General features: G+C 35.8%; 2 protein-coding genes across 3 annotated transcripts; one reads left to right on the top strand and one right to left on the bottom strand.

Moving 5' to 3' along the window:
• Positions 1-1,980: 1,980 nt before the first annotated feature.
• On the bottom strand, positions 1,981-3,917 carry LOC105133607 (uncharacterized). 2 transcript variants are annotated; one of them, XM_011037678.1, is made up of 4 exons: positions 3,705-3,917; positions 3,080-3,343; positions 2,746-2,958; positions 1,981-2,686 (listed from the first exon to the last, which is right to left on the bottom strand). In XM_011037678.1, the coding sequence occupies exons 1-4, from the start codon at positions 3,742-3,744 to the stop codon at positions 2,223-2,225; spliced, it is 981 nt and encodes a 326-aa protein (XP_011035980.1). In that variant the 5' UTR covers positions 3,745-3,917; the 3' UTR covers positions 1,981-2,222. The 2 variants fall into 2 exon arrangements, with proteins under 2 accessions (XP_011035980.1, XP_011035979.1); XM_011037677.1 differs by having other exon boundaries at positions 2,746-2,955; positions 3,077-3,343; positions 3,705-3,914.
• A 2,532-nt stretch (positions 3,918-6,449) lies between these two features.
• LOC105133605 (uncharacterized) lies at positions 6,450-9,349 on the top strand. Its single transcript, XM_011037676.1, has 4 exons — positions 6,450-6,564; positions 6,662-6,757; positions 7,140-7,307; positions 8,687-9,349. The coding sequence occupies exons 1-4, from the start codon at positions 6,538-6,540 to the stop codon at positions 9,128-9,130; spliced, it is 735 nt and encodes a 244-aa protein (XP_011035978.1). The 5' UTR covers positions 6,450-6,537; the 3' UTR covers positions 9,131-9,349.
• Positions 9,350-10,893: the final 1,544 nt, after the last annotated feature.

Raw genomic sequence — 10,893 nt, 5'->3', positions numbered from 1 at the left:
TGCTCTCGGCGAGAGGGGGGGGGGGGGGGGGGGGATTTGTGAGTGCTAGTGTTCACTGGCTTGCACATCACCTAAAACCCTTGTGCATGTGAACCCACATGAATCCAAAACAAATCATTCGAAAAAGTAGCCTCACTTGGATCTCCTTTGACTGCCTCTTTTGGTTCTCTTCACTATTATATTTATTAATCCACATGGATTTGTTACTTGTGTGTCCTCTTGCTTCTCAATTGAAACATGATATGGGAGTTTACTAGTCAAATGGATAGAATGAGTTGAGAGCTATCTCCATATTGATTTTTAATTAAAAAAATGTTCTGAGTGTAGCTTTCATCTTTGTTTCTATTCCTTGAATCTAGCTACTTGTCAAAGTTCTTGTCTGATCTTTTTTCATGTGTCTTTAGTTCATGTCTGCGTTATCCATTGAAATGATCGATCAAGTGGGGACCCTATAGCTGTATCTTAAAGAAAACAACAGCAAGGATAGTTGCTTCAAGCTGGGGAGGAGAAAATGAGTAAAATGGACCTATCGCAGTTTACTGCTGCCATCAAAACCATGAGAATCCAAGTCTAGTTAGGAACAGAAACCAGACGGAAAACAAAAGATATGAAGAACGACCACTTCTGTCTAAATTGTGGGTGGTTCCCTAGATATAAGCGGCCTTGGTCATAAAATGGTTGGCTCAACCCATGGATTGATGGGTCACTCGGGTCTATCTAAAAAAGGCGTTGTTTTGGATTTTTAAGTTCTATTCGAGATGCTATGTTTGAGGTGAGGAGCTTGTCTTGTATGTTAAGTTTTGAGATTAGATTTGAGGGATGAAGTGAGATGAATTGATTTTTTTTAATTGCCAATAGGCATGTAATGAAGAGGTCGAAACTGGAGTGGTACATGAATTTCAGGCTTGCAGCATGCAGCACACGGCTTGAAGTCGCTGGTTTTTTTTTCTACCTGGTTCGAAAGTAAACTTGAGTCAAATCAGGTTCTAATTCTGCAGATCATAGGGAGGACAGATTTTATAACTATGCTTATAATGGCTGTACAGTTCTACCACATTTGTCTTCCAATAATGGGGCTAACATCTACTGTGTATTGGTCCATGAGATGACCATAGACTTACTTTAAGTCGGTCTTCAATGCGTGCACACACATACACCAAGATTTTGCTCTTTTTGAAAAGAGAGGAAATTATCTTCTTTTATTATGGGACAACGACGGATCAAATGGTTTGTTTGCTCTTATGATTAGCTGCAAGTATTTTTTTCTCCAAAGAGAGGATATGATGTGGATCTTCGTCACTTTTTATTTCTCCTGCTTGCACGATCAAGATGGCGGGAATCAACGACTTTATCAAAGGTGTCTCAAGGAAACGTGCTTGAAGAAGAAAGAGCCATTTCACTCTCGAGATTTCTTCCTGCTGGCAAAAGCAAGTCCTTTTTCCCCGCATGTTTAAGTGTGGATTGAAAGTGAGCTCGGTTTACTTTGGGTGATAAAGTTCTGTCTCATGTTAGTGCTATTATTTTCACTTTATTTAGAATGGTCTCTGTACTGGCTGCGGTAATCTTGACTTCAGTATGGCTCTCTATTTGCATTTAATTTTATTTTATTTTAAAAAAAAGGGGAGGACCGAGGACCTGATTTCCCAGCATGAAGAGCTCTACTTATTGGGCTATGACTGTGCATCAAGAGCTCTGCAGTCATCTGGGCTTACGAGGTCTCGCCCTTATGTTGGATTTTGCTGTCATCCATAATGGTTTGGGCATGAGATGGATGGTCAAGTAATTGAGGGTTTGTCACAGAAGTCATATTCATAAATGGAATGTGTTGAATACCATGCAATACCAATACTATAGGAGTATGGGCCCAAAAGGTCAACAACAATGTACCTGGAATCATGGATGCCGCCATTCCACATTCAGGTGAAAACCCTTAGTGTTCGGTAGGTAGCCCAAAGTTCCCCATTGTTGGGGCATTGTTAGTAGCAGAGACAATTATTGTTATCACAAGGAAGAATTTTAAGCAGCAAGCCAGCAATACATGTTTTAAATTGAAGGTCATTTTGAAAAAAAATACTAACTAGCTTGATATGCTTTCAAGTTTCGAGAGATAAAAAAAAAAGTTTCTAGAGATGAGCATGCATTGAAGCTCTCAAGTGAGTGACTAGTATTCAATCTAGACAAGTATAAAGATCTATGAGTTAACACCAATCCAAAATGTCAAACTAGAGAGGCTCCATTGCCAATTTAGCAAAGACACCGTCAAATTTGGGTACCTCTTTCTCCATTTCAACCATCTGAGCCCGTGCTTCAAGCATGCCATAATGCTCTTGCATGATCATTTCTTGCAAACGCAAAATCACGAACTCAAGCCTACTTTTCTCCATTCTATGGTTCTCAGCTTTAATCATTAACCCTTTCATTTCCACCTTAGTCCGCTTCAGTTCTATCATTACATCAGTTAACTCCACTAATCTTCTCCTCGGAGGAATCACATTATACCCCATGCTTTGCAACTCCCCCATGGTTCTCCACAATTCCCTAGCCCTAACCCAGAAATCATTTGCCTGTAGAGAGTGCATTTGCTCCACAGATTCTTCGAAAATCCGATCCCATGAAGATATCAAAACCTTTCTAGTATGTCCAGAGAGATTTATGAGCTGATAAAAGTGAGGGCTTTGAGGTATACCTTTGAGATTTATGAGATTTATGCAGTATTGGCATAAAAGTGAGGGCTTTGAGGTATACCTTTCAAAATCCTTGAAATCACCACCAATGCAGTATTGGTCCTATTGGGCATTGAATCTTGGTTTGCTTGTCTTGCTACCTTGTCCTGTTTGATATCGAATGGAGCCAAAACACCAATTTCTTTGGTACTATTGTTTTCTTTCTCTCCAATCCCTGGTTCAGTTTTTTCATGCTGCATCTTACTTGCAGCTTCAATCGGTTTTTCTGCATCTTCACATCACACAAAGACATAAATCAAATAATTAGTCAATGAAAGTGAACCATATTTTTATGTTGTAAAGAATAATTCTTTCTGTGGACAGGGAGATTACAAGCCAGAAAAAAACCTCAACATGGTCGGATACTTTGTCAACCTCATGTCTATTGAACGTAAATGGATTAGCGGCTGAAAAGCTTGAAACTTGACCGAATGCACCGAATGCACCGAATGCAAAGGGACTTTCACTGGTGCTTTTAAAGGTAATGGGGTCGACTGAATCCAAAGCAGGGGAAGAGGGACGTGCAGCTTTTCTTACCCTGACGAGACGTGCCCTGGTGTTGCCATTATTAATCGATGAGAATGAGAATGACAATGGCTGCACTGAATTGAACTGGGTTTCTGTCACCGTGGAGGATTTGCAAAGAAACTAATCAGTCACTAGAGAATATCAAATTCAATCACAAAGCAATACTTAATTAGCTAATAAATTAGTTATTTTAATCACTGTCAAGAGGAGAAACCCTGGAGAACTAACATTGTGTGTGTGTATAAAGATTAGAAATGTGTAGTGAATGAAAATTCCAATTAAAGAAAGTTGCTTTTTGAACAATCTTATCTTGCAACCTTACCCAGCTGGGAGACCAAGCGATACATTACTAAACTTATGAGTATATAAGACGTACACCCAAGCGATACATTACTAAACTTATGAGTACATAAATCACATGACTGTGAGAAAGAAAACTCGATCAGCACTTACCGGATTCTGATACATGACCAGACTGGAAGGAGGAAGCCATGTCTAGCTGCTAGTAGCCAAGGCACGTCCGAGTATTTGTATTTGTGATCTCCAATTTGAAGGCAAGGTAAATTTATAACGTGGCAGAGTCTCGGGTGAATCCACGAAGGGTGGTGAGGTTGAAGAGGGTAGATGGGCCTCTGAAGTGAGGTGTAAGGGGAGGGGTGCAAAGGTTGTGGATTTGGATTGGACATCAGAAAAGCAGGCAGATTCTTTTTCCAAGCTTTGCTTGCTCGCCAAGGAATAAATAGAAACTCCGGCATTATTGTCTGATAACAATCCTTTTGGGATACTAGTGGTCTTGGTTTAAATTCAACCATTGTAATGGCATGGAGTAGTAAAATAACTCCTGCTAAATGAGATTCAACTAATTACTCTTCCATTTGCATCCTGACCGCCCATTGTTTTGGCCTTTGGGATTTCAAGATCTTGGTGGCCATGAAACTAGTACACGCTCGCGGAAAATGGAAAATTTTTACTTATTGGAAATATCTCATAGATTTAATCACCCGTTATAGTTATAGAAAACGCTATCTCGCATGGGTTATTCATTGTACACGCGTGTATTGTTCATTGTGTTCAAGATTTTCTCATTTTATTTTATTTTAGTTTTTAAACTTTGTTTTGACGAAGATGCATCTTTTTTAAGCCAAAATAAATAACATATAAATTATATTTTATGATTATTATTGTATGTGGTCCCACATCATATGATGGTAGGATCACCATATTAATTAAGAAGAGAAGCAACTGATCTTCTTTAAATTAAATGGTTCGGATACTAGAAACACAGTAGTAAAATTTGAATAAGAAAGGAGAAGAAAATCGAAAATTAAATGGTTCGGATACTAGAAACACAATAGTAAAATTTGAATAAGAAAGGAGAAAAAAATCGGGAGAAAGAAAAAAGAAAAGGTAGCAGAGCAGTTTGTATTTTTCCTTCAATTTCCAGCTCGTTTACCATTGGATTGAGCTGAGATTTTGACAGCAACTTCTAAACACATTATTATTCATTTAAACGATTGGATTGAAGATTGGTGATATGAAAGCTGACCGTTTTGATAGAAAACTAGGCTGTTAGTATTTGTAAGTTTTTCTTAAATAATTCTCCTTTAATCTTATTATATTCCAAAAATAAGTTGTTCTTGATAATGTATATGTTGTATCTCTTAGTTGATTCTAAGAAAGAATAATTGTGAACCCATTATTTGTTGATAGTGGAAGTTTTTAGGTGGACTACAGTTCTTTGATTTTTTCCGCATCGGGTTTTTCACGTTAAAATCTTGGTGTTGATTTGTGTGATTATTTACATTATATTTGATTATTATTTGATTCTGTTTTTACTATACAAAGAGAAAAAATGATTGGGACTTGTAAATTGTGAATTGTATTCCGCCGAATTGATTCGGGTAAATTAGTATCCGGTTGTTCCTAGTTTTTCCAACAACTATAAATATAATTTAAAGATGAAGGATAAAAATAGAAAAAATACAATAAATAAGTGATAGTTTACGGTTCTCATAAAAAGTTCACTCTAGCCCTCAAAACTTTACATATAATTTAAAAATGAAGGATATTATACTTGTTCAATACTTCAAAAAATTTGCAATCTCATTTTAGTGTAATAGCTTATTTTTCAATTCTCATATTAAAAAATGATAAAGAGAGATTCTGACAATAAAAATAAAAAATCATTATTTACATAAATTCCAACTATAAAAAAATAATTATTTGAACGTGAATGAGATTCTTTCTAATGGTAAAATTTATACTAGATGTTATTTTCCCTAAACCTTACATTGTATGGTAGATTTGAGATAAAAAATAATTTTGATTTTGAATTGATTATAAGTTTTTAGAGTAATTTTTTTTATTTTTTTAAATTATTGATATATTTTATAAGTTGTTTAGGGTATTTTCTTATGATGATAAAAAATAAGTTTTTTTTTTTAATATGAAACATCATAACCCAACTTTTTAACAATTAGAGATTTATGTAATATTGACAAGCCAGGATTAAATAGCAGATAATAGGTCATTTGTCCCATATATTTTTTTAAAAAAATATATAAGGTCTAGTTGAATTCATATAACAAGTCACAAGTTTAATTGATTAATTTCATTTCATTAAAAATTAAGGGTTTTATTTTTTTATTAAAAGAATAGTTTTTAATTTATTTAATTAAATACATATATAAAATTATGAATTTACAATTGAGATTTTTCATGATAAAAAATATGAAGAATGTTGTCCTCCTTAAAGAAAGCTAAAAAAAAAAAAAAACAGGAAACAACACTTCCCATTAAAAATTTAAAAGAGGGAATCTGATAAATCAAAAGGTTACATTCACCGTACACGCAGTAGCAGTAATTGAAAGAAGGTGTTTCGTGTAAAAGCAACGGGGACACCGCTAAAAAGGGACACCCGTGATACCACCATGAGGCAAGAAGAACAAATCTAGGGCATTAAATTCGTTTCCCTCCGTATATAAAGAAAACAGCTTGCATGGTATTATGGTTAACTTCTTGTTTTTTTTTTTTTTTTTAAATAGTCTTAAGATGTTTATATAAAAAATTAATTTTAAAAAATATCAAAATATTATTTTTAATATATCTCTAAAAAACATATTTATAAAAAATAAAAATGATATTATTTTAATATATTTATATAAAAAAACTTTAAAACATTACCTGCAGTGCAATAATATTGCACTCTATTTCTTTTCTTTTCTTTTATTAAACGCAAGCTCGTGTGCTGTCAGTTCATCGCATGTGTAGCTAGAAAAAAAACACGATGCCTCCAGCAAGAAGAGATCGAAGGGTATGTTATCTAGACCACCTCTCTCCCGGGTCTGCCCCATTTTCTCTGTTTCCTCCTTTTTCTCTCACACGAGAAAACTCTCTACTACATGTTTCAGGTGGGTCTGAAACGCATCGATGCTGCGCTTGACGCTGTACGTCCTATGGGATTCCCGGGACCCTTGGTTCGCAGGACTGTCAGAAATCTCCTAAAGGTGACACCTCGTACATGAATGGATGTGTTTATGCATGTTTCTATTATTAGTATTTTAAAGGGGTGTGCTTTTTTGTTAAAGGAAGTTTCGTTTAAAGAAAGAAATCGAGCTTTGGATTTTCTGGGGTATCATGGAATGTGTTTGTGTCATGTGATCTCTAAATTCCTGTTTGATGGCTGAGAAAATGTGGGAATTCAAAATTTGGAAGTCTTACATTCTGGGATCCCTAAAATATTGTAGCTATGTGAGCGCGTTAAGTTCTTTACTTTCTTTAGATGATTGCGGGCTACAGGTATTGAAGGTTTAGTTATTTTTGAGCTTTTCTGTGATCAAGGAGAAATAAAATGTGGGGATTTTTTAGGGTTTGTTATTTTTGTCTCAGGAATATGGCGGGGATGAAGGTTGGGCTTTCATTGAGGAGTGTTGCTATAAGCTTTTGATTGACACGCTTCTCGATGAGGTAGAGAAATCAGAGAGGGAAAACTGCGAACCAGGATTGTTGACAGGCAATGACAAGGTCAAGCATTTGATTGAGAATGGACCGGCAGAGGTAAATTCCCTTTTCTTCCCATTTTGTATCAATCCACCACTTACGTGCAGTTCAATTAAATGGAAGTTTTATTATTGCTCCTTTGTGTTGGTTCCATATAAAGGCATGATGTAGCTGTCTTGATTTCAAACTAAACCTGTCTTTCTACAATTGAATATGAAACAATGCAATTGTCAGATTTTTCTTGAGATAAGTCTTGGAGAACAGGATTGAACCACTCATTATCTTCTTTCTGCCAATATATAGAAGGAGAAAGTTTAAGATTTTGAGCCAAGCTAGCTAACTCTGTTCACGTGTCCTGGGTAATTGAAATTAAATATCATATATAGATAGCACTGCAAAAACGATGGAAATTTCCATCTTTGCTTGAATAAAGTACTTCTCATGAGGTTCTATTTTAATTTAAGCTGTCAGTTGTCAGAAATAGATTACTTTTTTTTTCTTATATCAGATGCTTGTACCTGCTTCAAAATTTCCATGATCTCTCTCTGTTTATTTTTTTTTATTAGAAAAACACAGCTTAAGTGTAAGAGTTCATTGTAGTTGATCAAATTATGGTGTTGCGTTAGTTCATAACATTGTGCTTTTGTGTGTCCATGTGAGGTTTGTGATCATTAATCTCACCTTTACTGAATTGTTTCGCTTTTTATCTTCTTTCTGCCTTGAGGATTTGCTGGATATGTTTTTCTTCTTAATTATTTTTCTGCCCTGTAAAATTGTTTCTCAAAACATATTTTAGATTAAATATTTATCAAGTGGTGGGTTGTTCCATGTTTCGATTAAATATTTATCAAGTGGTGGGTTGTTGTACATGGTTTAATTTAAAATCCTTGGAGCTTTCTTTTGAGCAATTGAATCGCTCCCTTCTCCTAAAATCCCCTGCACCCCCATCCACTGGTCTACTATACAGCAACAAAAACCAAGCCTCGATCCCAAACTGGTTCTGGATCCTTTTGCACCATACTGCATGATCATATACCAAAATTTGAACTGAAGATTTTATCTGGCTTGTCAGTTGTTAAAGATTGATATGCTGATGATGTGTAGCAATACTCTACATCATATAACTTTACACCCGGTTGCTCTTGTTTTCTTCCCTTCTAAGAAGAGGAATCTTGTGTCTGATTGTCTAAGGATCATGTGATCGCACAAATGCATACCCGTATATATTACTCTTTACAATTTTGTTTAGCATGCCATGTTTAGTAATACTACTTTCGTAGGATAAATTTATGCCTGAGTGGCCCTCTACTCCCTGTAATGTTGTTGGATGTTGATGTGCATGACTGTGCTTCTTCTGACTGGACATGATCTGCCATTGAAATTTGAACATATATTCTAATGCTACAGTTATTTCTTTCATTCCATGTTTTCTGAAGGATGATACTGTGAAAGATGAACCTAAAGTACACGTTCACTCACCTTACGGTAATTCCAAGCAAGTTCATTCTCCAAACATTCACTCCCCGGCATCAATGGATATCGTCCTATGTCCTTCAGTGAGTGATGCACCTGATGAGAAGCTTGGAGTGAAAGACTTTTCCCAACAAATTCACTCTGCACAGGCTTCCTCCTCACACGTCAACTCTTCACATATAACTGACATTGTTCCACGCTCTTTGAAGGATGTTTCATCTCTTATCAAGCTTGAAATACAGTCCTGCTCTCCACAGATATCTTCCACGGGAGTCCAATCTCCACATTTGTTCTCCCCATCGCCAGTGGATTCTCTTCCTCTGCAGAGGCGTAAACCTTGTTATGGATGGCTTAGCAGTGATGACGAGGATGAGCCAGATCTTTTACATCTAACACCTGCTACTTAATCCCTCTTCCCATCTTCTATTCCAATACTTGGCAGGAAAACTTCAGTATCATTTTCGATTGTAAATAAAGTTTTTGCAGCGCAGATTTCCTCTAGAATAGTCATGAAGATAAATGTCTTGGAATCACATACTTGGCTGCTGTTTTGACCTTTGATAATCGAACAAGTTAACAAGCCTCCATGTTCTTAGCTTCCATTTGATTAAATATTTTACAGCAAATCCTCAAATTGTTTTATTTTCAGCATCGTGTGAGAACATTAGCAAAAAACATCCTTGGTGCACCTAAATGATTAGTTTTTTTAAATTCGTTTTTTTTTTCCCTTACTCCATTACAAAAAAGAACTGCCTTTCTTCCTTTGAAAGTTTGGAAACTCTTTACAAACTTAACTATGGAAGATGAATATCCAATTAAGAATGGGGACAGGGAGTCTGTGAAATAGATACGCAAGAGGAGTTGCTGTTTCGTTTCTCCTTCCAGTCAAGAGTAATTGTTTATGGCTTGCTAGTTAATTTGTTGGGTTTTTTATTTTCCTTTTGGTAGGGTGGAGTCTTGTTTAAAGGAAACCTGCGAGGTCAGGCAGCTAAAAGCTAAGAAAAAATAACAAACAGGATGCATGTATATATTTGCTATTCCTTTGTCCCATTTCTTGCAGTTTCTTCACTGATCCGTCATGCAATTCAATTAAACAGAATAAATTTAGGGATCAGTATAAGCTTCTCCTCCAAATTAATCCAGAGGAGTTGTGGTTCCTAGAAGACCTTGCAGCCAGAAACAACAGGTAGTTTCATAGCTTAGTACAGTTTTTTCCCTGATCAGCGTCTTTTGCACAGTATAATATTTAAATTTTCATAGCAAGAATGAAGGCACTAATCAATGCCATTTTAACTTCTAGTTTAAACTACAACGGATTTAGTTTTATTTCTGCAGCTGTCCCAGAGTGTTTTGCAGCTGGATCTTTTGGAGTGCTTACGGTCTTCTCATTACTTCTCCACAGTGTGCCTGCATCACAGGCATACCTATTGTGTGTGATTTATTTATCTGTTCTTATGAATCATATTTAGATTAATACAATTATGTTTTATTAAGCTAAGAGTGATAGAATAACAATTTGTTCCTTTTCATTTGTCTGTTAGAATGATAAAGTTAATTTTAATTGCAGTCATGAATTTTTAATCCATTTTATGTTATTGTTCAGGCAAGTATCTGAAAAGGTGATGTCCATGGTTTTCCTTTTGTGGTTCCTTGTACCCTCTTCTTGTCATGCTTTTCTTGATTAAGGGCAATAACCTAAGCAAATTCTTTTTCTTCGCCTTCACCACATACACTTTCCAGCGAGGATGGTCCATTTTTGTTGTCCTTGCTCATGTGGATAAATTTTGTTTGATGCTATAGTGTTTATAATGCCTTCTATGTCTACTCTTTTTTTGTAGTTTATCATCAAGGTTTGTAATTCATTGTTGTATAAGCATTTTCTTTGAAATGTCTAGATTTTTTCATGATGCAGAACTCGTTAATTTTTTCTGACTAGAACATTAATATTTTAAATGCCACATGAGGATGGGCTACCTGGAGCCCTTGTGACTGCACTTATTATGGGGGCACATGAATTGAGCTGCATACTGGTTGCAAAAAGCAACTAAGTTCAGCTTGGGGTGCCATACTTTGTTCCAAGTTGGCAGGTGAAATACAAACACACATAAATACACACACACACTGTATGCGTGTACATATACATATATGGTTGTCTTGTCTTAATCTTTAC

This window comes from Populus euphratica, unplaced genomic scaffold (assembly GCF_000495115.2).
Source record: "Populus euphratica unplaced genomic scaffold, PopEup_1.0 scaffold36.1, whole genome shotgun sequence".
In the NCBI taxonomy this organism is placed as follows: domain Eukaryota; kingdom Viridiplantae; phylum Streptophyta; class Magnoliopsida; order Malpighiales; family Salicaceae; genus Populus; species Populus euphratica.
Note: the sequence above shows the minus strand (reverse complement) of the source record. Positions and strands in the feature narration are given on the sequence as shown.